This window comes from Cinclus cinclus, chromosome 1 (assembly GCF_963662255.1).
Source record: "Cinclus cinclus chromosome 1, bCinCin1.1, whole genome shotgun sequence".
In the NCBI taxonomy this organism is placed as follows: Eukaryota; Metazoa; Chordata; class Aves; order Passeriformes; family Cinclidae; genus Cinclus; species Cinclus cinclus.
Window position 1 is genome coordinate 151,959,974 of NC_085046.1, and position 27,037 is coordinate 151,987,010.

The window sequence follows — 27,037 nt, forward strand, 5'->3', positions numbered from 1 at the left end:
ACCCCAAATGTGCCCCCACAGGAGCAGAAGGAGCAGCTGGCGGAGATGGGGGCGCAGCTGGGGGGTCTTTCCCGCCGTGCCAGGACCATCGTGCAGCTGAAGCCCCGCAGCCCCTCGACCCCTCTGCAGGGCCGTCCCCCCATCCAGGCTGTCTGCGACTACAAACAAATGGAGGTGGGAGGGACACGGGGCTTGGATCGGGGCTGGTTCCCCTGGGGGGATGTGGGGAAATGTGGGGAGCCATCGTGGGCCCAGCACCCCAGGCTGATGCTGCCCCAGCCCCATGGGGGGGACACAGGAGGATCCCCCCTTTGTTCTGACACCATCCTGGGGGACAAGGGCAGACATGGGGGACCTCCCACCCTTCTCTCATGCTGCCCCAGTGCCTTGAGGGGACAAAAGGGAGGAAACAAGGAGGGACACAAAGGGCCCCGCAGCCAGACTGAGACCACACCGGGGACAGTGGGGAAGGTGGGGGAACAGTGGGGAAGGTGAGGGGACAGTGAGGAATGTGGAGGGACACTGGGGAGTATGGGGGGGACAGTGGGGAATGGGGGGGACACTGGGGAATGTGGGAGAGGTCCAGGTGGACACAAGGGCCCCCCTGCACCCCGCAGGTGACAGTGCACAAAAACGACACCTGTGCCCTGCTGAACCACGCGCAGCCGCAGCAGTGGCGGGTGCAGAGCGCTGCTGGCACCGAGGCCGTGGTGCCCTCGGTCTGCTTCCTCCTGCCACCCCCCAACAAAGAGGCTCTGGACGCCGTGCACAGGTGAGGACGGTGTCCCTGCACCCCCCCCCCCCGGGCTCCCCCATGACCCCCATCTGACTCCACATCCCCACAGGCTGGAGACCACCCACCAGCAGCTGCAGGTGTTATGGCAGCAGCTGCACCAGGACCTGCGCAGCCTCCGCGCCTGGCAGTACCTGACCCGGGACATCCAGCAGATCCAGTCCTGGACGCACGTCACGGTGAGTTCCTGGGGGGATCCCAGCGTGGCACGGGGGTCCCAGGGGTCCCAACGGGGGCTGACGTGGCCGTGCCCATCCCAGTTCCGCACGCTGCCGGCCGAGGAGGTGCGCCAGGTGCTGTGCAGCCTGGAGAGCCACTACCAGGAGTTCCTGCGGGACAGCCAGGACTCCCAGAGCTTCCAGCCCGACGACCGGCTGCAGGTGGAGCGCGACTACAATGCCTGCACCCACAAATACGAGCTGCTGCTGCGTAGCCAGGAGAAAGGTGGGTGTCCCCTCCGTGCCTTCTCTGAAGGGGGGCTGTCCCCAGGGTGTCCCCAGGTGCTGAGCTGTCCCGGTGTCCCCACAGTGTCCCTGGGGTATCGCCACAGTCCTGAGCTGTCCCCATGGTGTCCCTGGGGAATCACCACGATCCTGAGCTGTTACGGTGTCCCCATGGTGTCCCTGGGGTATCAGAATGGTCCTGAGCTGTCCCCACAGTGTTCTTACTCCTCATATTGGTTCCCGGTGTGTCCCCATGGTACTGAGCCAACCTCATGTCCCTGCAGATCCCTGTGGTGTCCCTGTGGCATCCCAAGGCACTGAGCCATCCCTGCATCCCCCCTCCCCACCATGGGTCCCCATGCTGTCCCCATAGTTTCCAAGGGTGCTGAGCCATCCCTGTGTCCCCTCTCCCTGCTGTGGGTCCCTGGGATGTCCCCAGGGTGCTGAACCATCCTGGTGTCCCTCTTGTGTCCCCATCGTGCCCTTGCGGTGTCCCAGGGCACTGAGCCATCCCCCTGTCCCCACAGGAGAGCAGGATGAGTCTCTGTGCAAGAGCTACATCTCGCAGCTGAAGGACATCCGGCTGCAGCTGGAGAGCTGTGAGAGCCGCACCGTGCATCGCCTGCGCCTACCTCTCGAGGCTGACGCCCTGCGCGAGTGTGCCCAGCGCCAGGCTGAGCAGCAGGTGTGTGACATGTGTGACACACCTGTGACAGTGCGCACAGATGGGGATCTCAGTGCCAGGATGGACCTGGGGGAATGGTTTGGGTTGGAAAAGCCCTCAGAGCCCATTGAGTCCATCCACTCCCCCAGCATTGCCAAAGCCACCCCTGAACGTGTCCCCAGGTGCCACGTCCGCACCCCTGTAAAACCTCCCCAAGGGTGGCACTCCACCTTGCCCTGAGCAGCTGCACCAGGGCTGGACGACCCTTTCCAGGAGGAGTTTTCCCTGTATCACTCCTAAACTTCCCCTGTTCCCCTGCACCGATGGGCTGCAGAGCCTTCCCCTGCTCTGCCCCTCCTGGGCTCCAGGAGCAGCGAGCATTCGGTCGGGGTTGGCCCTGACCCACAGGAAGCAAGGACTGAGGGATTCCTTCCCTGCAGCAAACACACCTGGAGCTGGAGGGCATCCAGAAGAACCTGAACAAAGTCAGCGAGAAGACGGAGCAGGTGCTGGCACAGCCAGAGCAGGCAGGCTCAGCACCTGTGCTGCGCTCCGAGCTGGAGGTGACCCTGCGGAAGATGGAGCAGGTGTACAGCCTCTCCAGCATCTACCTGGAGAAGTGAGTGACCCTGGCACCGGCACTTCCTTGCCCCTGGGCTGGCAATGAGCCTGGGCAGCTGGGAGGCCGTGGGGAGTCTGGGGAGAGCCAGCATGACTTTCCCTTTCTTCTCTTTCCCTCTTCTCTTCTTCCTTTTGTTCCACTTTTTGCTTTTTTTTTTCCATTTCCCCTTTCCCTTCCCTGCTGGGTCTGTTGTGCTGCTCTGGCTGAGCTGTCCTGCTCCCATCCTGCTCCCATCCCACTCCCATCCCGCTCCCATCCCACTCCTGATCCCAGCCCTGCTCCCATCCCGCTCCCATCCCACTCCTGCTCACGGCTAATCCGTCCTGATCCAGTCCCGCTCCCATCCTGCTCCCACCCTGCTCCCGTTCCCCTCCTCTCCTGCTCCTGTCCCTCTCCCATCCCGGCTAATCCATCCCACTCCTATCCCACTCATATTCCGCTCCTGTTCCTGTCCCACTCCCATCCTGCTCCCAGCTAATCTATCCTGCTCCCATCCCACTCCTTCTCCCATCCTGCTCCTGTCCCATTCCTGGTCCCGTTCCACTCCTGCTCCTATTCCACTCCCATCCCACTCCCATCCCACTCCCATCCCACTCCCACTTCTGCTCACACTCCTGCTCCTATCCCACTCTTATCCCACTCTTATCCCATTCCTGCTCCCATCCCATTCCTGCTCCCATCCCATCCCATCCCATCCCATCCCATCCCATCCCATCCCATCCCATCCCATCCCATCCCATCCCATCCCATCCCATCCCACTGCCATCCTGCTCCCATTCTACTTCTGCTCCCATCCCACTCCTGCTCCCATCCCATTTCTGCTCCTGCTCACACTCCTGCTCCTATCCCACTCCTGCTCCCATCCCACTCTTGCTCCTGGCTGACGCCATCCCTGTGCCACAGGCTGAAGACCATTGGGCTGGTGATCCGCAGCACGCAGGGGGCTGAGGAGCTGCTCCGAAAGTACGAGGAGCAGCTGAAGGACGTGCAGGCGGTGCCAGCTGACCTGGCTGAGCTGGAGGCCAGCAAGGCTGAGCTGAAGGTACCAGTGGCTCTGGGGGTGCCAAGGGGAGCCAGGGCGGGTGGTTGGGGACACCGTGGCCGGCCCTGACCAGTGCCCATCTGCCCCAGCGGCTGCGGGCACAGGCCGAGAGCCACCAGCCCTTCTTCAGCACGCTGGAGACCGACCTCGGCAAGGCCAAGGACGTCAACGAGCGCATGGTGCGCGGGCACAGCGAGCGCGACGTGGACCTGGAGCGGTACCGGGAGCGCGTGCAGCAGCTGCTGGAGCGCTGGCAGGCCGTGCTGGGCCAGGCTGACCTGCGCCAGCGCGAGCTGGACCAGCTGGGCCGCCAGCTGCGCTACTACCGGCAGAGCTGCGACGCGCTGCGCCAGTGGATCCGCGATGCCCGGCAGCGCCAGGAGGCCATCCAGGCTGTGCCCATCACCGACAGCCAGGCCGTACGCGAGCAGCTGCTGCAGGAGAAGGTACTGCTGGCCCTGGGGCAAGGGCGGCTCCTGGGCATCCCAGCAGGGTGAGGGGTGTGTCTGAGCATCCCAAATGAGCAAGGGGTGCACCTGGGCATCTCCAGGAAGGTGAGGGGTGCTCCTGGCCATCCCCAATGGGGCAAGGGGTGCTCCTGTCCATCTCTGTCTGTGGCTGAGTGAGGGGCAGTCACGGCACACTGAGTGTTGCTCTTGGGTGGCTGTAGCAGGAGAGGGAGCATCCCTGGCTATGGCGCCTGGTGCGTGCTCTCAGCCATCCTCAGTGGGATGAGGGATGCACCTGGCCATTTTTGGCTGCAGCAGGGTGAGCGGTGCTTCTGGCCATTTTTATCCATGGCAGGGTGAGGGGTGCTCCTGGTCATGATGGGGTGAGGTGTGCCCTTAGGTGGCCATGGGATGCCTGGGCTCACCCCCACGTGTCTCCCCAGAAACTGCTGGAGGAGTGTGAGCAGCACAAGGAGAAGGTGGAGGAGTGCCAGCGCTATGCCAAGCAGTACATCGATGCCATCAAGGTGTGCCCACAGCCTGGGGACTGGGCTTGGTGTGGGGCTGGGGAGGCAGCACAGTGTCATGCAGGGGGTGGGGTCACAGCACAGTGGCCAGGGGGCTCCTGGGTTGTAGCAGAGCTCTGATCACTCTCTCTCTTCGTCAGGACTACGAGCTGCAGCTGGTGAGCTTCAAGGCACAGGTGGAGCCGATGGCATCACCGGCCAAGAAGCCCAAAGTGCAGTCAGCATCTGACAGCATCATCCAGGAGGTGAGGGGAGGGGTCTCTCTGTCCCTGGGATGGGGCCCAGGATGTCCTGCAGCTCCTGGGGCATGGGTGCTCACTGAAGGGGTGGACTTGGGAGTGCAGCCCCATCACTGCTGGGGTGGCGGCGGGCCACAGGCGGGCTCCCCTCTCTCCTGCTGACCCCCTGTCTCCACAGTACGTGGATGTGCGGACACAGTTCAGTGAGCTGACCACACTCACCACCCAGTACATCAAGTTCATCACCGAGACGCTGCGGCGGCTGGAGGATGAGGAGGTAGGGAGGGGTACAGGGTGGCATGGCCGGGAGTGCAACCATAAGGAACGTGGTTCATGGGGTCTGAACTGTCCCCATCACTAACGCCAGCCCATGGCCATGGCTCCAGCCGTGTCACTGACAGTGGCCCATGCCTCTGACTCCAGCCCTGACCTCATCACTAACACCAGCCCATGGCCATGGCTCCAGCCCCATCACTGACAGTGGCCCATGGCTCTGACTCCAGCCCTGGCTCCATGACTAACACTGGCCCATGGCTCTGACTCCGGACCCATGACTAACACTGGCCCATGACCACGACTCCAGATCCATGACTAACATTGGCCCATGGCCATGACTTCGGCCCTATCACTAACACTGGCCCATGGCCCCTAGCTCCTGCTCCCTGCTGGGCTCCTGGGGGCAAGGCTGCTGGCTCTGTGTACTGTGGGTGTCTGAGCCAGGCTGGCTCTGGGCACCGGGGGCTCTGGTGTGACTGGTGGTAGGAGGCACTTCCCAGATACACGTAGTGCAGTCAGCACCTGCCTGCGCATGCTGCTGTTCTGGGCGCTGGCCCGTGGGGTCTGGCGTGGGGTAACCTCTCTAACTCTTGGTTTCTGCCCTTGGAGCTGCTTTGCCAGTGCTTTTTCTTGGGGAATATTTGTATTGGTGGGAATCTAATGGAGGGTAAAAAAACCAGGATGACTCTGGCAGCCGTGCACCAGGTACTCACTCTGCGCATGCCTTCTCCCCGCGGCACCCTCTGCCTCCCCCACGGCTCACCCTCTCCTCGGCCTCCTCTTCATCTGTGCTGCCCTGGGGCCAGGGGTCTGGTGTGGGGTCCAGCTCCCCTGCATGTGCTGCCTGTGCCCGGGCCCCGCGGAGCGTGCAGCTGCCTTGCTCACGGTGCATGTGGCACATCCCCAAGCCAGGCACCAGCTGTGTTTGTCCTTTGGCAGACCCTGCTCCCAGCTGCCTGGAGAGGGCTGGGAGGGGTTAGAACCGGCTGAACTGCTCTCTCCTGTTGAGGTTTTCCCGGCAGGGAAGGCTCTGCTGACACCGCCCTCACACCGCTCCCCTCTGCTCTGCTCCTGGTGCTCTGGCTATCTCTCTCCTTTGCCCACGGCAGGGGCTGTCTGTGCCAGCCCCCTGGCAGCAGGAGCCATGGTGGTGATGTGCACGCTGCTCGCATCGTCGTCATCGCTTGGGCTCCGCTCTCTCTCTGTCCCTTCTCTCTGGAACGTGGCTTCCTGCGCTGCTGTCTGGCTCCTGTTGCCTGTCTGCCTGTGCTGTCGTATGTCCCCTGTCGTGCCACACATCTTCTGGAAGCTGGTGTCACCAGCTCGTGCGGTGGCCCAGGGGCCGAAGCCATTCCACACGCATCTGCCACCCCTCCACTGTCTTGGTGGTTGCGTGGCTGGGCCAGCATCGATTCCACGGCGCGATCGCATCCCTTGTGATTTGTCTCTCTCTCCCCTCTCTGTCCCCTGCACCCTCTTTCCCTCCAGAAAGCCGCCGAGAAGCTGAAAGAGGAGGAGAGGAAGCGGCTGGCGGAGGTGGAGGCGCAGCTGGAGAAGCAGCGGCAGCTGGCCGAGGCCCACGCCAAAGCCAAGGCGCAGGCAGAGGCGGAGGCGCGGGAGCTGCAGCTCCGCATGCAGGAGGAGGTCACCCGGCGGGAGGTGGTGGCCGTGGATGCCGAGCAGCAGAAGCAGAACATCCAGCAAGAGCTGATGCAGCTGCGGCAGAACTCTGACCACCAGATCAAGGCCAAGGTGAAGCTGATCGAGGAGGCTGAATACAACCGCAAGAAAGTGGAGGAGGAGATCCGCCTCATCCGCCTGCAGCTGGAGAGCACCGAGAAGCAGCGGGAGGGTGCTGAGACAGAGCTGCAGGAGCTGCGGGCACGTGCCGAAGAGGCTGAGCGGCAGAAGCGGCAGGCGCAGGAGGAGGCTGAGCGTCTGCGCCGGCAGGTGAAGGAGGAGAGCCAGAAGAAGCGGGAGGCAGAGGAGGAGCTGAAGCGCAAGGTGCAGGCCGAGCGCGAAGCGGCACGGGAGAAGCAGAAAGCGGTGGCAGACCTGGAGCAGCTGCGGCTGCAGGCGGAGGAGGCTGAGCGACGCATGCGGCAGGCAGAGGCTGAGAAGGACAGGCAGATCCAGGTGGCCCAGGAGGTGGCCCAGCGCAGCGCTGAGGCCGAGCTGCAGAGCAAGAGGCTCTCTTTTGCCGAGAAGACGGCGCAGCTGGAGCTGTCGCTGCAGCAGGAGCACGATGTGGTGGCCCAGCTGCAGGAAGAGGCAGAGCGACTGAAGAGGCAGCAGCTGGAGGCTGAGCGCTCGCGGGAGGAGGCTGAGAAGGAGCTGGAGCGCTGGCGGCAGAAGGCCAACGAGGCGCTGCGCCTGCGATTGCAGGCCGAAGAGGTGGCTCACAAGAAATCGCTGGCACAGGAGGAGGCCGAGAAGCAGAAAGAGGATGCGGAGCGCGAGGCCCGCAAGCGCGCCAAGGCAGAGGAGGCGGCCCTGCGGCAGAAGGAGCTGGCGGAGGAAGAACTGGAAAAGCAGCGGGAGCTGGCAGAGGGCACAGCCCAGCAGAAGCTGGCGGCCGAGCAGGAACTGATCCGGCTGAAGGCGGAGATGGAGAACGGGGAGCAGCAGCGCCTGCTCCTGGAGGAAGAGCTCTCGCGGTTGAAGGGAGAGGTAAATGAGGCCATCCAGAGGAGGAAAGAGCTAGAGGAGGAGCTGGCCAAGCTGCGGGCAGAGATGGAGGTCCTGCTGGAGAGCAAGGCCAAGACAGAGGAGGAGTCACGCTCCAGCAGTGAAAAGTCCAAGCAGCGGCTGGAGGCAGAGGCCAACAAGCTGCGGGAACTGGCTGAAGAGGCCGCTCGCCTGCGCGCCCTCTCCGAGGAGGCCAAACGGCAGCGGCAGCTAGCAGAGGACGAGGCCAGCCGGCAACGGGCCGAGGCCGAGCGCATCCTGAAGGAGAAGCTGGCTGCCATCAACGAGGCTTCACGGCTGAAGGCGGAGGCGGAGATCGCGCTAAAGGAGAAGGAGGCGGAGAACGAGCGGCTGCGGCGGCTGGCGGAGGACGAGGCCTACCAGCGCAAGCTGCTGGAGGAGCAGGCGGCCCAACACAAGCAGGACATCGAGGAGAAGATCGCGCTGCTGAAGCGCTCCTCAGAGAGTGAGCTGGAGAGGCAGAAGGGGCTTGTGGAGGACACCCTGCGGCAGCGGCGACAAGTGGAGGAGGAAATCCGCGCCCTCAAGGCCAGCTTTGAGAGGGCCTCAGCTGGCAAGAGTGAGCTAGAGCGGGAGCTGAACCGCATCCGTGGGGAGGCAGAGGAGGTGCAGCGCAGCCGGGAGCAGGCGGAGCGGGAGGCTGAGCGGCAGCGGGCGCTGGCACTGGAGGAGGAGGGCCGGCGGCGTGAGGCCGAAGAGAAGGTGCAGGCCATCCTGGCAGCCGAGGAGGAGGCCGGGCGGCAGCGGCGGCTGGCCCTGGAGGAGGTGGAGCGGCTGCGGGCCATGGTGGAGGAGGCGCGGCGGCAGAAGGAGCTGGCGGAGAAGGAGTCAGAGCGTCAGATCCAGCTGGCGCGGGAGGCGGCGCAGAAGCGGATTGCAGCGGAGGAGAAGGCGCACCTGGCTGCCGTGCAGCAGAAGGAGCAGGAGCTGCTGCAGACACGCCAGCAGGAGCAGAGCCTCCTGGACCGGCTGCGGGAGGAGGCCGAGCGGGCCCGGCGGGCAGCTGAGGAGGCCGAGTTTGCCCGTGGCAAGGCCGAGCAGGATGCCAGCTTGTCCCGGCAGCGCGTGGAGGAGGCAGAGCGGCTGAAACAGCGGGCAGAGGAGGAGGCGCAGGCCAAGGCACAGGCACAGGCGGACGCAGAGAAGCTGCGGAAGGAGGCCGAGCTGGAGGCCGCCAAACGGGCGCAGGCCGAACAGGCAGCCCTGCGGCAGAAGCAGCTGGCTGATGCTGAGATGGAGAAACACAAGAAGTTTGCCGAGCAGACACTGCGGCAGAAGGCACAGGTGGAGCAGGAGCTGACCAAGGTGAAGTTGCAGCTGGATGAGACAGACCACCAGAAGGGCATCCTGGATGAGGAGCTGCAGCGGCTGAAGGAGGAGGTGACAGACGCCGTCCGGCAGAAGGCCCAAGTGGAGGAGGAACTCTTCAAGGTCCGGGTGCAGATGGAGGAGCTGGCCAAGCTGAAGAGCCGCATCGAGGAAGAGAACAAGGCGCTGATCCTGAAGGACAAAGACAACACGCAGAAGTTCCTGGCGGAGGAGGCAGAGAAGATGAAGCAGGTGGCAGAGGAGGTGGCCCGGCTGAGCGTGGAGGCGCAGGAGGCCGCCCGCATGCGGCAGCTGGCCGAGGACGACCTGGCACAGCAGCGGGCACTGGCAGAGAAGATGCTGAAGGAGAAGATGCAGGCGGTGCAGGAGGCCACACGGCTGCGGGCTGAAGCTGAAATGCTGCAGAAGCAGAAGGATTTGGCGCAGGAACACGCCAAGAAGCTGCAGGAGGACAAGGAGCAGATGCAGCAGCGCCTGGCTGAGGAGACTGAGGGCTTCCAGAAGACACTGGAGGCCGAGCGCCGGCGGCAGCTGGACATCACAGCTGAGGCCGAGCGCCTCAAGCTGCAAGTGGCCGAGATGAGCATGGCCCAGGCCAAGGCTGAGGAGGAAGCCAAGCGGTTCAAGAAGCAGGCAGAGGAGATCAGTGAGAGGTTGCATGAGACTGAGCTGGCCACACAGGAGAAGATGACGATGGTGCACACCCTGGAGATCCAGCGGCACCAAAGCGATGAGGACGCAGAAAAGCTGCGGAAGGCCATCGCTGACCTGGAGAAGGAGAAGGAGAAGCTGAAGCAGGAGGCGGCGCTGCTGCAGCAGAAGGCAGAGGAGGTACTGGGCTGTGGGTCCCCTTTAGTGGTGGTGGTGCACAGGGAGGCCGTCCCTCTTCCCAGCCAGCCCACACCATCCCTGGGCAGGTCCCCAAGGACCAGCACTGGGGATGGTGCGGCAGGACCCCCTGTGCAGGTCAGGGATGTGCGTAGACTTGGGGGCAGTGGAGCAAACCCCTCAGGCAGCGTTGGAGCAGGACCCCGAATCCCTGGAGCTGTGGAGGTGGGATCTCCACCGCTCTTCCCCCCCGTGACACGTCCTGCCATGCTCCTCTCTGTGCCCAGCACCCAGCCTTAGTGCCGGGGGTTCCCTTGTGTCCTTCCCCTGCTCATCCTGCCCTGTGTTGTGTGTGGCTCCCTAACCCTGGCTCTGCTCCTTAACTCTTACCTGATGTAGGGAGTGTGTGGGTGACTGTGCCTCCGTGCCACCCCTGCTGCCTGTCCCCCTGGCTCAGCCCACCCTCAGTCCCCCACTGCCCCCCTGGGTGTCTGACTGCACTGTTCTCTCTCCCACCCCAGATGCAGGTGGCCCAGCAGGCTCAGCTCCGTCAGGAGACGCAGCTCCTCCAACAGAGCTTCCTGACGGAGAAAGATGCCCTGCTACAGAAGGAGAAGTTCATTGAAGAGGAGAAATCAAAGCTGGAGAAGCTCTTTAAGGATGAGGTGAACAAAGCCCAGACCCTGAAGGCAGAGCAGGAGCGGCAGCAGCAGGAGATGGAGCAGGAGAAGCAGCAGTTGAAAGCTATGTTAGATGAAGCCAAGAAGCATCAGAAGGAAGCTGAGGAAAATGTCCGGCACAAGCAGGAGGAACTACAGCAGCTGGAGAGGCAGCGGCAGCAGCAGGAGAAACTTCTGGAAGAAGAGAACAAGAAGCTGAGGGAGAGGCTGGAGCAGATGCAGGAGGAGTACAAGGCTGCCCTGGCCCAGAGACGGGAGATCATGATCCAGACAGATGACCTGCCTGGGGAGGCGGTTACGACAACGCAGCTGCTGGACATCAAGTCTGTGCCCAACGGCCGGGATGCAATGGACGGCTTAGCCCAGAATGGGGAGCCGGAGTTTGCCTTTGACGGCATCCGGCAGAAGGTGTCAGCAGAGAAGCTGGCTGATGCTGGCATTCTGAGCAGGGAGAACTTAGACAAGTTGGCGCAGGGTGTTGTGAGTGTGGGCGAGCTCTCTCAGAGAGAGGACGTCAAGAAGTACCTGCAGGGCAAAAGCAGCATTGCCGGTTTGTTGATCAAACCCTCCAACCAGAAGATGAGCATCTATGAAGCCATGAAGAAGAAGCTGCTCAGCCCAGGCACAGCACTGGTGCTCCTGGAGGCACAGGCTGCTTCTGGCTTCATCATCGACCCCGTGCAGAATGCAAGGCTCTCAGTGAACGAGGCGGTGCGGGAGGGAGTGATCGGGCCGGAGCTGCACAACAAGATGCTGTCGGCTGAGCGCGCTGTCACCGGCTATAAGGATCCGTACACAGGTGACAAGATCTCCCTGTTCCAGGCCATGCAGAAGGATCTCATTGTCAGGGACCATGGCATCCGCCTGCTAGAGGCCCAGATCGCCACCGGCGGCATCATCGATCCTGTGAACAGCCACCGCCTGCCCGTGGAAGCCGCCTACAAGCGTGGCTACTTTGATGAGGAAATGAATCAGGTCCTGTCTGACCCCACTGATGACACCAAGGGCTTTTTCGACCCCAACACTCAGGAGAACCTCACCTACCTGCAGCTCATGGAGCGGTGTGTGACTGACCAGGACACCGGGCTGTGCCTCCTGCCACTCACTGACCAAGCAGCCAAAGCTGGAGAGCTGGTCTACACCGACAAGGAAGCCAAGGATGTCTTCAAGAAGGCCACAGTTACAGCGCCGTTTGGCAAGTTCCAGGGGAAGACGATGACCATCTGGGAGCTCATCAACTCTGAATACTTCACTGAGGACCAAAGGCGGGACCTGATCCAGCAGTACAGGACTGGCAAGATCACAGTAGAGAAGATCATCAAGATCGTCATCACAGTTGTGGAGGAAAGTGAGAAAAAGAGCCAGATGTGCTTTGAGGGCCTGCGGGGCCCTGTGCCTGCTGCTGAACTGCTCGAGAGCAAGATCATCAACAAGGACCTCTACAACCAGCTGCACCAGGGCAAGAAGTCCATAAAGGATGTGGCAGAGATGGAGTCTGTACGGCAGTACCTGAAGGGCACGGATGCCATCGCCGGTGTCCTGGTGGAGTCTACAGGCCAGAAGCTCACCTTTTACGAGGCCCTGAAGAGAAACCTGCTGAAGCCAGAGGTTGCCCTTTCCCTGCTGGAGGCACAAGCTGCCACTGGCTACATCATTGACCCTGTGGGTAACAAGCTCTTCTCTGTGGATGAGGCAGTGAAGGCTGAGGTGGTGGGGCCAGAGTTCCACGAGAAGCTGCTGTCAGCAGAGAAGGCAGTGACTGGCTACAAGGATCCCTACACAGGTCAGACGGTTTCCCTCTACCAAGCACTCCAGAAGGGCCTCATCCCCAGCGACACCGGGCTCCGGCTGCTGGACGTCCAGCTTGCCACTGGTGGCATCATTGACCCTGTCAACAGCCACCGGCTCCCACTTGAGGTTGCCTACAAGCGCGGCTACTTCGACCCAGAGATAAACAAGGCTCTGGCTGATTTCCGAGACGATGCCAAGGCTTTCTACTGTCCCAACACCCAGGAACACCTCGCCTATGCTCAGCTGCAGAAGACTTGCCACCGTGACAAGCAGACTGGTCTGTGCCTGCTGCCTCTGTCCGACAAAGCAATCCAGTCCCAGCAGGAGGAGGTCTACACTGACAGCCAGGCCAAGGAATGCTTCGACAAAGCCACCATAGAGGTCCCGGTGGGCAGCATGAAGGGCCAGACAATGACCATCTGGGAACTGATCCACTCTGAATACTTCACTGAGGAGCACAGGCGGGAGCTGCTCCGACAGTACAAGACCGGCAAAGTGACAATTGAGAAGATCATCAAGATTGTGATCACCATCATTGAGGAGGCAGAGACCAAAAAGCAGGAGAAACTGACATTCAGTGGTCTGCGGGCACCAGTGCCAGCCAGCGAGCTTCTAGAGTCCTGCATCATCAGCAAAAGCCAGTTTGAACAGCTGAAGGAAGGCAAGAAATCAGTGAAGGACCTCTCTGAGACTGATGCAGTGAGGAGATTCCTGCATGGCAGTGACTGCATTGCCGGTGTCTATGTGGAGGCCACTAAGGAGAAGCTGAACATCTATGAGGCTATGAAGAGGAACCTGCTGAGGCCCAGCACTGCCGTGGTCCTCCTGGAAGCCCAGGCAGCCACTGGGTTCTTGATCGACCCCGTTAAGAACCGTAAGCTGTACGTCAATGAGGCGGTGAAGGCTGGCATTGTCGGACCTGAGCTGCACGAGAAGCTGCTGTCAGCTGAGAAGGCTGTCACCGGGTACAAGGATCCCTACTCAGGAGATACCATCTCCCTGTTCCAGGCCATGAAGAAAGGGCTGATCGTCAGGGAGCACGGCATCCGCCTGCTCGAGGCCCAGATCGCCACCGGCGGCATCATCGACCCCGTGCACAGCCACCGCCTGCCCGTGGAGGTGGCCTACAAGCGTGGCTACTTGGATGAGGAAATGAACCGGACCCTCTCTGACCCCACTGATGACACCAAGGGCTTCTTTGACCCCAACACTCAGGAGAACCTCACCTACGTGCAGCTGAAGGAGAGGTGCATCGAGGATCCCGAGACGGGCTTGTACCTGCTGCCTCTGCGGGAGCCTGAGAAGCCGAAAGTGGTGGAAACCACTCACATGTACACAGAAGCAGAGACACGGAAGGTGTTTGAGGAGACACAGGTGGACATCCCTGTGGGCAGCCGGGCAGGCTCCTCTATGTCTCTGTGGGAGATCATGCACTCAGACCTGCTGCCTGAAGAGCAGCGTAAACATCTCATGGAGGAGTTCCAGTCAGGCCGCGTGTCCAAGGAGCGCATGATCATCATTATCATTGAGATCATTGAGAAGACTGAGATCATCCGGCAGCAGAATCTCACATCCTATGACTACATCCGGCGCCGCATCACAGCTGAGGACCTCTACGAGGCCAGGATTATCTCACAGGAGATCTACAACCTGCTGAAACAGGGTTCCAAAACTTTCCGGGAGCTCCTGGATGTGGAGACTGTCTGGAAGTACCTTTATGGGTCGGGCTGCGTGGCTGGCATCTACATCCCCTCCTCCAAGCAGACACTCAGTGTCTACCAGGCGCTGAAGAAGGGGCTGATCAACCCCGAAGTGGCCCGCTCCCTCCTGGAGGCCCAGGCAGCCACCGGCTTCATGATCGACCCCATGAAGAATGAAATGTTGACCGTTGATGAGGCAGTCAGGAAGGGCGTGGTGGGGCCAGAGATCCATGACCGGCTCCTGTCCGCAGAAAGGGCTGTGACCGGCTACAGAGACCCATACAGCGAACAGAAGATTTCCCTCTTCCAGGCCATGAAGAAGGATCTCATTCCCAGCGAAGAGGCTCTCAAGCTCCTGGATGCCCAGATTGCCACCGGTGGCGTAATTGACCCACACTTGGGCTTCCACCTGCCCCTGGAGGTGGCCTACCAGCGGGGATTCATCAACAAGGAGACGTATGACATGCTGTCGGAGCCCAGTGAGGTGCGCAGCTATGTGGACCCCTCCACAGATGAGAAGCTCAGCTACACACAGCTGCTGAAGCGCTGCCGGAAGGACGAGAACTCCAGGCTCCTCCTGCTCCCACTCTGCGACACACGGAAGCTCACCTTCCGGGGGCTGAGGAAGCAGATCACCGTGGAGGAGCTGGTCCTTTCACAGGTGATGGATGAAGCCACAGCCCAGCGCCTCCAGGAGGGCCTCACCTCTATCGAGGAGGTCTCTAAGGATCTGAAGAAGTTCCTGGAGGGCACCAGCTGCATCGCTGGCGTCTTTGTGGACTCCACAAAGGAGCGTCTGTCCATCTACCAGGCCATGAAGAAGGGGATCATCCGGCCTGGCACTGCCTTTGAGCTCCTGGAGGCGCAGGCGGCCACAGGCTACGTGATTGATCCCATCAAGGGCCTCAAGCTGACGGTGGAGGAAGCTGTGCGTATGGGCATCGTGGGCCCCGAGTTCAAGGACAAACTGCTCTCTGCCGAGAGGGCCGTCACTGGCTACCGGGACCCCTACACCGGAAAGCTCATCTCGCTCTTCCAGGCTATGAAGAAGGGTCTGATCCTGAAGGACCATGGAATCCGCTTGCTGGAGGCACAGATTGCCACCGGAGGCATCATTGATCCCGAGGAGAGCCACCGCCTGCCTGTGGAGGTGGCCTACAAGAGGGGCCTCTTTGACGAGGAGATGAACGAGATCCTGCTGGACCCCAGTGATGACACCAAGGGCTTCTTCGACCCCAACACGGAGGAGAACCTCACCTATCTGCAGCTCATGGAGCGGTGCATCACGGACCCAGAGACTGGCCTCTGCCTCTTGCCTCTGAAGGAGAAAAAGCGGGAGAGGAAGACCTCGTCCAAGTCCTCTGTCCGCAAGCGTCGGGTGGTGATCGTTGACCCAGAGACTGGCAAGGAGATGTCTGTGTATGAAGCCTATCGCAAGGGCCTCATTGACCACCAGACTTACCTGGAGCTGTCAGAGCAGGAGTGCGAGTGGGAGGAAATCACCACCTCCTCCTCCGATGGCGTGGTGAAGTCAATGATCATCGACAGGCGCTCGGGGCGCCAGTATGACATCGATGATGCCATTGGCAAGGGGCTGATTGACCAGTCAGCCCTGGACCAGTACCGCTCGGGCACCCTCTCCATCACTGAGTTTGCTGACATGCTCTCCGGCAACATGGGTGGCTTCCGGTCACGATCATCCTCAGTTGGATCCTCCTCCTCCTACACTGTCAGCCCAGCCCTGTCACGGACCCAGATCTCCATGTGGACTGACCCAACCGAAGAGACCGGGCCAGTGGCCGGCATCCTGGACACAGACACTCTGGAGAAGGTGTCCATCACGGAGGCAATGCGCCGCAACCTGGTGGACAACATCACAGGGCAGCGGCTGCTGGAGGCTCAGGCCTGCACCGGCGGCATCATCGACCCCAACACTGGTGACAAATGCACCGTCGCCGACGCGGTCGCCAAGGGCCTGGTTGACAAGATCATGGTGGACCGCATCAACCTGGCGCAGAAGGCCTTCTATGGCTTTGAGGACCCGCGGACCAAGACGAAGATGTCGGCGGCGCAGGCGCTGAAGAAGGGCTGGCTGTACTACGAGGCCGGGCAGCGGTTCCTGGAAGTGCAGTATTTGACAGGGGGTCTGATTGAGCCAGACGCCCCAGGCCGTGTCTCCCTGGATGAGGCGCTGCAGAAGGGCACCATTGACACACGGACTGCCCAGAAGCTGCGCGATGTCAACACCTATTCCAAGTACCTCACCTGCCCCAAGACCAAGCTCAAGATCTCCTACAAGGACGCCATGGACCGGAGCATGATCGAGGATGGGACCGGCCTCCGACTGCTGGAGGCCTCCTCCCAGTCCAGCAAGGGCTACTACAGTCCCTATAACATCAGCAGTGCCGGCTCCACCTCTGGATCACGATCGGGCTCCCGCACCGGCTCCCGTGCAGGCTCCCGGCGCGGCAGCTTCGATGCCACTGGCTCCGGCTTCTCCATGACCTTCTCTTCCTCCTCCTACTCCTCCTCGAGTTTCGGGCGCAGATACGCGGGGGGTACCCAGGGCACCGTGGAGGTGGCTGCCCTTGCCCTTGCCCTGGCCGCATCCAGCAGCTGCGGGTGGGAGGCGAGCAGGGAGTGTCCCGGGATGTGCAGGCCCCTGCTCCATGTGGCCTGAGAACTGCCAGCCCCCCAAGGCGCCACCTCACCCGCTCCGCATGTGGCAATGCTGCTGGCTAATCACTAGTATTTTTTTTAAATTTTGAACCTCCACTCTTCTCCCAAAGCAGTGCCTCAAGTTTAACCAAAAAGACAAGACTAATAAATTAATATATGCGAATGTGCTGACAGTGTTTGTATATTAAGAGACAAGAGAGAATACACACTACCCTCCCAACCCTGCGCCCCGGGAGCCGGACACCGTTCCTGCTCCTGGCCGTGCCAATCCCGCTGCTGCTCGCACACGGTGCGGCCGAGCCGGAAACCAGGAAAACAGTTCCCTGTTTGGATCTAACCACTTAGCAGTCTTTTGTAATTAACCTGCCGGCTTCAGCCCCTGCACCCCAAAGGAGGAGACTGCCTTGGCCCTGTGGTGCACCCACCTTACTGCAGCCGATGTGCCAGAGGAGGACATTGTGGGCTCCTCAGCACTGGACAGCCAGCCACACCACACCAGCCCTGAAGCTGCTGCCTGGACCCCTTCCTCGGTGCAGCGAGGAGGGTGCTCTGCACCCCAGCCCCCGAGCTGCCCCATCTCCCTGCCTCGGCCTCCTGGCACGTCCCCACCACCACGCCACGGAGCCGGTGCCCCGACCGTAAGTGCCGCGCTGGCGCTGCCTGGTGCTTCCGCGCCACGCGGGGGGAGCCTGCCTCCGCTCACCACTGCGCCTGCCGAGGGGCTTCGCTGCGTGCCTGCCTCCGCCAGCCCACCCGCTCACCCGTCCTCCGGGACGCGCCCACTGCGGCCGGCTGGTCTGTCTGTCTGTCTCTCCGTGTATCTGGGAAGTGCTTCTGCTCGAGGTTGATTTCCTCACACTCCATGACCCGTTGCGAGGTGTCTGCCAGAGCCTGCTCCCCAGCATGGGTCTGCGCAGCTCCTGCACCCAGAACTCCCCAGAGCCGTGGGGGTTTTCTTGACCCTCACAAAGGGCATGAGGGCCACGGGACCCCTGCAGCACAGGGTGGGCCATGGGATGCTGTAGCAGCCTGGCACGTGCTCTTGTTAGAAATAGGCAGATTTCAGTAAAACCAGCCTCCTTTTCCTTCTTCACGGTAATTCCATCCCCTGGCTCTCCCCTGTGCCAGCGCTAACGCGCTCTCTCTCTGGCAGACATCTTTTTCCAGTCCCAACAAAGACCTCCCATTGCCGCTGAGCGAGCTCCTGAGCTGGGTCTCCGACATCAGAAGGTCGTGGACAGGCTCGAGAGGAGCCCTGGAGGTGGCAGCAGTTCGGCTGTGCTCACCGGCACAGGTAACGCCGAGCTCCCCAGTCTGTCCTGGTCCCACAGCGGTGCGCGGCACTGATGGCCGAGCTTCATTTCATGGATTGTTCTCCCTGTCTCATCCCATCTTTTCTATTCGCTTTGTTGTAGTGTGGCTGGATGTCCATACCACTTCCCCTCATCGCCGCCATGGAGCCCATCCCCCTCCCTGAGGCCGGTGGGACCACACCTGAGGACACAGGGACGTTCTCCCTCATCCTTTGCACTTGCCAGGGTCCCCAGCCAGAGACTGGGGCCACAGTGCCTGAACAGCCAATGGCCCAAGAAGCACCCACAGGGTCACCTGGCCCCCAGTTGCCCCACACGCTCCCTCCTCCCCGGGGATGGCCTCTTAGTGTGGTGTCGGGCTCACTGCGGATCTCCAAAACATCTCCTCCTTCCCACCTGCTCTCATCTGCCACCTGTAAATCCAGTCATGTTACCCTCCGCCTCTGGTGTCATTATTGCTTTCATTACCCCGTTTGGCTTTGCATGAGGTGCTACTGCATGCGGCCCCAGGACAGTCCCCACTCCTGGGGCCCCCTGCACCCCGACCATCACTCATCGGGACAGTGGGAGTCCATCAATTACCCAAACACATCTCTTTTTGGGGGCAAAACACTAAACTTGTACATACCGCGAAGTGTCTGTAAAAGGAGCAGCGCGGACCCAGGGCTCGCCTGCAAGGGCAGTAAAGGAGAATCCTCTGAAACCAGCTGGCAGCTCTGCGTGGTCTGTTCGCCCCTTGGCCTTGCCACCGTGGCCATGGGCCCCCATTGCCTCCTGCAGCTTCGTGCCGTGGGCTGTGTGGGCTGCCACAGGTTGTGGTGAAGTGGGTCGGGGTGCCAGGGGTCTGACCAACTCCTGGTGCAGGTGTTGTGCTGGGCCTGGGTGTACCCTGGGTGCTGCCAGGCACAGAGCAGGGCCATGGGGTCGTCCCCAGAGCTGCCCTATGCTGCTGGGAGGTCAGTGTGGGTGCAGCACTGGGCCAGTGGACCCCTAGTTTTGGGGAGTGGGTGCTGCTGGTGCTGTGGGGGCTTCTGAGCATTGCTTGTATGAGGACAGACCTGTCCCTTCACTAGCAGGGCTCTGGACTGGGCAGGGACACTGTCCTCCATGGTACTGTTCCCATGTGTGCTGCCACCACTGCGAGGCCTGCCAGCACTGTGGCCTCTGCCCGGTGGGGGCTGTGCTCTGGGCACTCCCTTTCTGGGCAGTTGTGGGTGGATGGCAGTGAGGCTGAGGGGCTTGGGGGTTTCAGAATGGTTTGGGATGTGAAGGCCTGGCCTGGCTGGTAGGGCAGCAGCATTCAGAAGAGAAAGCCTGACAGAGCTGGGGACAGTGGTGCAGCCACTGGCACAGGTGGCTCAAGGGGTCTGTCCAGCCCAGTGAGACAGGTGCCAGCACACAGCCTAGGCTGGGACTCCCCAGGCAGAAAGGTCACCCCAAAGCAGTGCCATGAGCCCCAGGCACTGTGCCAGGAGTGCCAGAGCTGTGAGGACCTTGCAGGACCCCTGCAATGTCCAGGGGCTGGTGGGGTCTCGACTGTGCCAGGACCAGCCAAGCATGTCAGCAGCCCCGGGTGGGGAGGCTGAGCTGGCCAGGACAGATGGTAGTGGCTGTGTGGGACGTTAATTGCATTGTCCATCAGCAATTAACCGCAGCGTCTGTCTGTCCCCACCGGCAGTGGGATGTGGCCGTTAGGGCCAGGGGGACTCATCAGGGGGGGTCACAGGCTGCTGCAGGCACTGGGAGGCTCAGGAGAGATCCCAGAACAGCAAGACACTCTCCAGGTGACACAAGCTGCTTGGGCCCTGCCCCACCTCACTGGCACCCCAGATATTTCCCCAGGCGTTCCCTGCTCCCCCAGATATTCCTTGCTTACTCCCCAACTTCCTGACTCCTCTCCAAGGCCGCTAACCTCTCCTAAAGCTCATGAGACCACCAAGACCCCTCTGACCCCATGGGCCCAGTCCCATGTCTCACGCCCCACTCCCCCTGACACTGGTGGGGTCCAGTTCTGTTTCTTGGTGAGAAGCCCCCCCTGCTCCCAGGCCATGGGACTCACATCCAGGTGCCGGGGTGACCCTATTCCCCACACTGCTGGCACGGGGACCCTCCCTGGTGTGCCTGAGGCAGTAGGATTCCCTCACAGTGGCTGGCAAAGGGGCACAGGAGGGTGAGGAGGGGAGATGCCCTGAGATCCAGGCTGCTCCTGGGGTGAGCCTGCCTCCTCCCCCATGCAGTGGGTGTCCCTTGTCCACGGACACTCTTCATCATCGTGCATTGCTCCATGCCACCCTCCTGCCCACTGTCCCTCCCAAAGCCCCTTCAGCTGGGAGTGACTGGGCCGAACTCGTCACCATGGAGAACTCCATGATGTTCCCCATTTTAATGCCCTGCATGTCATCCTGCCCTGCTGCTGCGGGGGCTGGGGCTAACACTCCCCGCCCCCCGAGCTGAACTATTGCCTGGAAAGGCTGACCTGCAACAGAAACTAGGCAGAGTAAAAGGGATAAAATAGGAATTTAGTGAAAGGATTCACCTTGGGCAGTGCAAGAGCCCGGCCAGGGCTACACCCAAATCAAACCCAAAATGGATCCTGGTCATGAGTTTTACACTTTTTTAAGTTTTGGTTCATCTACATATTGGGGTAAATTATCCAACCACAGTCCCAGGCTATGAACTCTCAGCCGCCTGGCTTTTCCCTTTCCCTCGCTGCTGTTTCTGCTTTTTGGGTACCAGTTGTCCTTGATTCTCTAGCTAGAAAAAATTGTTTTGTCCAACCCCCCCTGTGAAGAGAACTCACTAACACCTAACATGAAGTTTCAGAGTTACACACCAAGCAGCAGAGAGTCTGAAAAATATAAAAGCTAAAACCCAAGGCATCAAAACCATCCCTCAGCTCTGCGGCGGCACCTGAGTGCTGAACACCCCGGGGGTTCCCTGGCTCCGTGCCTGTTTCCCGACCGCCCCTCGGGGTGTGAGTGGCAGCACCGCCCCGTCCTGGCCCTGCTCCGTCGTGTGGGACCCGTGGCCCCTGTCCCAAGCGTGGCCTGGCCCTGCTGGCACCGAGCAGCTGCCAGCTCCCTGTGCCCACCGCCCCAGGCGCTGCTGGCTCGGCCCTCGCCGTGCCGGGAACGCTCTGTACAGCTCCTCCACAAAGACCGACCGGCCTCTCCCACGCCCCCCCCTCGCTGGGGCGCTGAACCTCTGCATGGCCAGGGACCCCGAGACCCCCCCGGCCGTGCGGCTGAGGCTCGGAGCCCGGCTGCACCGGCCAAGGACGGCTGTGAGTCGTGCGAAGCGCGGCGCGGGCGAGGACGGTGCTGCCCCAGTGCCACATCCTGCCGGGCACCAGAGCGCAGTGCCAGGCTGGTACAGCGCGGATGGCGGTGCAGGTCCTATCAGGCAGCTCCGGGTCTGTTTGTCCCGGCTGTCACGTCCCCTGGTGCGCGGGCAGCCCGAGGTGTCCGGTGGCCGAGCGGGAGCTGGGGGTTGCTCTGGACCGAGCCCGCAGCGTCCCGGGGCAGGGGGCGACTGTGGGACCCTCCCAGGAGTGTGAACAGTCCCAGCTCCCATTTGGGGTCGCTGCTCCTCGTGGTCTCGCGTCTCTCGGCACGTCCTGACGTGGCACCGTGTGTGGGACAGGCTGGCAGCGATCATCGCAGCTCCAGCCCAGCCCCAGCAGCCCAGGCTGGGTTTGAGCTGCGAGAGCGTTTCCCAGTGCAGACGCTGTTACCTTCTGCCCACCTGCGGTGGCATCCCCCACCTGCCTGGTTCCCTGTGCCCGGCTCTGGCAGCAGGGCTGGCACTGTAGCCCTGCAGTCTTGCCCTGGCGTGAGGGCTCACACAGGACCAGGGACCACTGGCTGTGGGACCACCTGTGACTGCACTGCAGCTGCCACGAGCCTCGGTGGCCCCAGCTGTGCCATCCTTGTTCCCTCCCTGGACACCGAGCTGGCCCTGGGCTGGAGGAAGCAAGGCACTGCTGGTGGCTTATCCAGTTTGGGTGGCATTGGTGCCAGTGCTGGGGCAGGTGGCCACGCTGTGGGTCCCTGGGTGGGTTGGTTGGGGCCCTGCTGGTGACAGCAGTGTCCCCAGAGCGTCTCCGATGGGACTGAGCTCTGCTGGCCACGAGGAACTGCTGCAGCACCGGCACCCAGCACCTGCCTGCTGCCTCTTCCTCTTGTCCAGGGAATTCACCGCTGCTCCTGCTGGGATTCCTGACCAGAGCCTGGCTGAGGATTTTTTTCTGCAGTACACATTTCCCAGGCACTCCCAGCCCCCTCGTGCTGCTGCTCCTGCTCAGCTGCCTTATGTCACCTTCTCCGGGTCCATCCACGGCAGCAGCACCGTGTCACACCTGCACCACGAAGGTTTTATCCCCCGTTAATCCAGCCCACACTTATCTCCCGTTTATCCAGCCCACATTCCCCGGCTCTTTCCCCTGATACATCTTAGCAATATGGTCGTGTCCTTGTTTAGGTCTTGGGCCATTTGCCATCTTTGTCGCATCATTTTGGCTGTGCCTCATTTCCCAGAGGATGCAGCAGTGTCTCCCCCTCCTTGTTCTCAGCCAGGTGACTTGATTTAATCACCAGGGTTAGCAAACAGTTAATTACAGGGCTCCCAGGCTGTGGGAGCAGCATCACCCTCAGCCTTTGGGTGAAGGTTTGGTGTGATCCCTTCTGTCAGTCCCACTCTCCACTGGGGCACAAAGTTACTGCTGCCTGCTCATACCCTGTGTCCATGCCTGTGCCAGGGCATTGCTGGTTTGTACATCTTGGTGTTTACCTGGTATTTTTTTCTGGTGTGTTGTGGCAAAGTGTCTGCACTGGCAGCTTGAGGAGCATCCGAGACACACCACTGCCCCATGCCAGTGCAGTGGGGTTTCCATGGGTCAGTTTGCTGTTGGTCATTTTTTTGCTGTGGGTCATTTTTTTGCTGTGGGTCAGTGTGGGCTGGCCCAGGGGCTGGGCCGTGGCTCTGCAGTGCACAGAGCAGGTGTAGGGACACCGGAGACCAGATTTACACCAGGAGACAGCAGGCTGAGGTCTGGGAGTGATCCCAGCTGGAAAAGGCTGAGAAATCAGGGTGTACCACAGGAATTCAGAGGAGCTGGAGCCAAAGCCTCAGGTACTGGTGATGGCTGGAGCACAGTGGGGGATCCTGGCCAGGGGAGCTCTGTCCCAGCTGGTGGGGATGGGCTATCCCTGGGGAGACAGCAGCACTCTAAACCTCCACACGGGTATGCCAGGGCAATGTAGAGCCTTGTCCCCTGCCAGGACCCGGGGTCCTGTTCCCACCGTCCCTCTGCTCTACTGCAGGTGCACTGTGCTGCGGGGGACACCGGGCTCGCTGGAGAGAGCGTGGAGGGGTCGCCAGTGGACAGGGAGGAGACAGAGAGGTATGGGCACAGCTGGGCACCGCCAGATGAGCCATGTTGGGAGCTGCGGGTGCACCTGGGTGTTGGCACCCTGCCGGGGGAGCTGGTGAACCTGACACAGCTCAGGGGCCAGCGCTGGGGTGGGGAGGGCGTGGGTTGTCTGTGCTGGGGCGAGCAGGGTGGAAGTGAGCACAGCCGTGAGCACAGGTGTGGGTGGCTGTGACGCTCTCGGTGCAGGTGGGCAGCAAGCCTGGAGCTCAGGGCAGTGCGGGCAGGGGGGGACAGTGGCCGCGTGTCTCTGGGGGGACAGCCTGGCGTGTCTCTGCTCCCTCCCCAGAGCCTGTCTGCAGTCAGAGCAGAGACTGGAGGTGCAGGAGCAGCTGCTTGCCCTGCGGCACTGGCTGGACGCCGTGGAGAAGCGGCTCCTGGCGCTGCCAGAGCCCGGCACGGCCCTGCAGGTAACGTCCAGCCCTGGGGTGTGACTGGGCCATACAGAACCGGGCAGGACCAGCCTACACCTGCACCGAGGCTGGTGAGGTCTTGATCCTTGGAAGGGAGGAAAGCATCTGGCCACAGGTGTGGGCCTTCAGCCCAGTCCTGGAACCCTCCAGTGTCAGGTCTCCTGTCTCCAGCTCCCCAGCCCAACGGTGCCGCTGGCTGGGAGCCCCACAGCCCTGACGGTACTCGTGGTACCACTGCCACGGAGCCCTGCTGGCCACAGGGCCGCCACCTGCACCAGGCTCAGCCACAGCTCTTGGCAATGCTGCCTGGGCACGGACAGAGTGGCCAAATATCAGAGGTGTGAGGGGTGTGTGAGGGTGCAGAGCAGGGCACAGGGGGTGCAGAGCCAGGCAGAGCGTGTGTGTGGCTGTGGGAGGGGTGTATAGCCGGGTACACGGGGTGTGGAGCTGTGTGAGGGGTGTGTGAGGGTGAAGAGCCAGGCACAGGGGGTGTGGAGCTGGGCACAGGGGGTGTGGAGCTGTGTGAGGGGTGCAGATCTGAGCACAGCGGATGTGTGGCTGTGTGAGGGGTGTGGAGCTGAGCACAGGGCGTGTAGAACTTGGCACAAGGGATGTGTGGCTGTGCATGCAGCTGTGCACAAGGGGTGTGCAGTTGTGTGAAGAGTGTGAGGGGATTGTGAGGGTCATAGAGCCGGGCACAGGGAGTGTGCAGCCCTGTCCTGGGTGCAGAGCCGGGCAGGGTGGGTGTGTGGCTGTGTGAGGGTGGAGAGCCAAGCACAGGGGGTGTGCCCTTGTCAGGGCAGGATAGATAAGTCAGATGTGTGCCCACGCACTGCCCGTGCCGCCGTGTGCTGCTGTGCCCCCTGCCCGGGCTCGGAGCCGCAGCGGGAGCAGCGCACCGGGGGCTGCCGGTAGCCCCCTCCTCGCCGCCCCGCGCGCAGCCCCTCGCCGGCTCCTTTTGTTCGAGGCCTGGCCGGCACACGGGCTCCCTCGGCACACATGACGGCACAAACTGAAAGGGCCATTCATCCCGGCCCCGGCGCAGACAAAGCCGGGGCCGCACAGAAACCCACCCAGCTCCTGGGATCTGAGGCTGTGGATTCCAGCCGACCGCTCCCGCCCGGTGCCCCGCGCCGGGCTCCTCTGCCCGGGGCGCCCGTGCCACCCCGAGCCCGGTACCTGGGGCTGCGGAGCGTGCCGGGCGAGCTGCCGGCGGCCGCGGGGGATGGAGGTGGTGAGTGGCTCTGGAGAAAGAGCTGCATCCTCACCCCCTGCCCAGCTTCGGCCTGGCAGGGTTCTGTGGGTGCTCTGGGGTGCCCGGGGCACCTTGGGGCTCACACCCGGGCTGGGTGCCGGGTGCCGGCAGTGGAAGGCTCCGGAGCCGTGCGGGGAGGGTGATGCAGAGCTGCTGCAGGACGGTGCGGAGCCGCCGAGGCCCTGGCAGATGCTAATTCCCGGCAGCGTCTCTGGCAGCAGACAAAGCCCCCGGCCCCGCCGCCCGCCGCTCCCAGGAGACCCCAGGGAGCCCCATCCATCAGCGTGGCCGACGCGCCTGCAGCGGCCCCACGGCTCCCGGGGCCCAGCAAGGGGCACCCATGCGGCTCTGTGGGGCAGGACCCCCGCCCTGGGGGGCTCTCAGTGGCTGGGGGGCCTCAGTACTGGGGCAGGGTGGGGATGGGGCTCACCCCATGGGCAGGAGCAGCCCCCGGCTGCCCCCTGGTCCCTCCAACACCCGGGGTGACAGCAAGGGGGTTCTGGAGACCCAGGCCTGCAGCACCCTGACTCTCGGGGTGGGCTTCACTTTAGCATCTTAGCAGCCTGGCTTGACCCCCCCCAGCCCAGCCCAGCCCTGCTCCATTGAGCCCCCCCGGGCCACTGGCTGGGGCCCCCCCGCAACCAAAGAGCCCCAGGGAACAGGGCCAAGCCCCTCAGTGACCACAGCATCCATTGCCTGAGGGGCCAGAGCCGAGGTGGGGGGTCCAACCCAGAGCTGGAGGGGCTGTGGGGCTGTGACCCCGTGGGGCTGTGCTGTCCCGGGGCTCGGTGTGAGGCAGCTCAGCCTGCTCTGGTGCCGGTGCAGGTGCTGAGGCAGGTGCAGGGGCAGCAGCAGGTGCCGGTGAGAGCTCGGAGCCGGAGCAGGTGCCGGTGTTAGCGCCGGTGTAAGTACCGGCGCCGGTGTCGGTGTCGGTACAGGTGTCGGTGCCGGGGCCAGTGCGGGGTGCGGGCTGTCGCCCCCCCCCCCCGGGCGGCGCGGGGCGGGCGGTGGGCCGGCGCCGCCCCTCCCCCGCGGGATGGCTGCGGGGCCCCGGGGGTTTCCCCGGTAACGGCGGCGATCGGCTCCCGGAGGGTTAACGGGGGCGGCGGTGTGTCCGGGGTCAGACCAGCCCCGCCGAGCCGCTGCCGGTGCGGGGGTCTCCGCCCGGTGCGCCCCGCGCTCCCCCCCGCGCAGCGGGCGCGGCGCACAAAGGCGGCGGGGCCGGGGCGGCGGTACCGGGGACCGGGTCTCCCCCCGCCGCCTCCGCTCCCCCGAACAGGCCGGGCCCCCCCGGAACGGTAACGGCGGCGTCGGCGCCCCCGGCCCGGCCCCATGGACGCCCGAAGTCGCCGAGGGGTGAGTGCGGGGCGGGGGCTCCGCGCGGGTCCGGGGCTGCGGTGTGCGCGGTGCCGGGCGGGGTCCGCGTCCCGCGGTTCTCTGCCCCCCCCCCCGGGGCGGGTGGCGCGGCTCGGGGTCTCACCAGGTCGCCTCTCGGGCGCCCACCCGCCCGTGCAGCCCCGCGGGACCCCGACACGCGGGGAGGGGTGCGGTGGGAGCGCGGTGCCCCGCGGGGCTGCACCCACAGGCGTGCTGGGGATGGGTGTGCGGGGGTCGTGCCCACGGCGCGTTCCACGGGCCGTTCGTGGGGGGCTCGGGGATACCCACGCCAGGGACACGGCCGCGGTGAGTGCGTGTGGGGTGCGTGTGCGCTCCCCCCTCGTGTGAGGGGCTGCTACAGGTGTGTGTCCTGTCACGGCTGGGGCAGGGTCCTGTCGCTGGCCTCCCACCCCAGCAGGGGTGCGTGTGAGTGTTTGCACACGTGTGTTTGTGTGTACACACGTGTGTTTGTGTGTACAC

The 27,037-nt window shown here is 62.8% G+C and overlaps 1 protein-coding gene and 1 long non-coding RNA gene across 2 annotated transcripts in view; both read left to right on the top strand.

The window, feature by feature from the left end:
* The window catches only part of PLEC (plectin), a 70,038-nt gene that overhangs the window by 23,479 nt on the left and 19,522 nt on the right, over positions 1-27,037 (top strand). The window contains exons 20-42 of the mRNA XM_062515304.1: positions 22-174; positions 618-772; positions 846-972; positions 1,054-1,237; positions 1,764-1,921; positions 2,341-2,519; positions 3,426-3,564; positions 3,654-4,010; positions 4,457-4,540; positions 4,681-4,785; positions 4,958-5,056; positions 6,544-9,924; positions 10,443-16,650; positions 21,977-22,137; positions 23,406-23,671; positions 23,802-23,922; positions 24,097-24,153; positions 24,724-24,836; positions 25,219-25,343; positions 25,788-26,064; positions 26,119-26,412; positions 26,460-26,729; positions 26,919-26,983. Coding sequence (XP_062371288.1) covers positions 22-174; positions 618-772; positions 846-972; positions 1,054-1,237; positions 1,764-1,921; positions 2,341-2,519; positions 3,426-3,564; positions 3,654-4,010; positions 4,457-4,540; positions 4,681-4,785; positions 4,958-5,056; positions 6,544-9,924; positions 10,443-16,650; positions 21,977-22,137; positions 23,406-23,671; positions 23,802-23,922; positions 24,097-24,153; positions 24,724-24,836; positions 25,219-25,343; positions 25,788-26,064; positions 26,119-26,412; positions 26,460-26,729; positions 26,919-26,983 — 13,078 coding nt within the window. The remainder of the gene's footprint in view (positions 1-21; positions 175-617; positions 773-845; positions 973-1,053; positions 1,238-1,763; positions 1,922-2,340; positions 2,520-3,425; positions 3,565-3,653; positions 4,011-4,456; positions 4,541-4,680; positions 4,786-4,957; positions 5,057-6,543; positions 9,925-10,442; positions 16,651-21,976; positions 22,138-23,405; positions 23,672-23,801; positions 23,923-24,096; positions 24,154-24,723; positions 24,837-25,218; positions 25,344-25,787; positions 26,065-26,118; positions 26,413-26,459; positions 26,730-26,918; positions 26,984-27,037) is intronic.
* Positions 17,416-18,787, top strand: LOC134043897 (uncharacterized). Its single transcript, XR_009933200.1, has 2 exons — positions 17,416-18,065; positions 18,187-18,787. It is a non-coding gene; the product is annotated as an uncharacterized LOC134043897 (long non-coding RNA).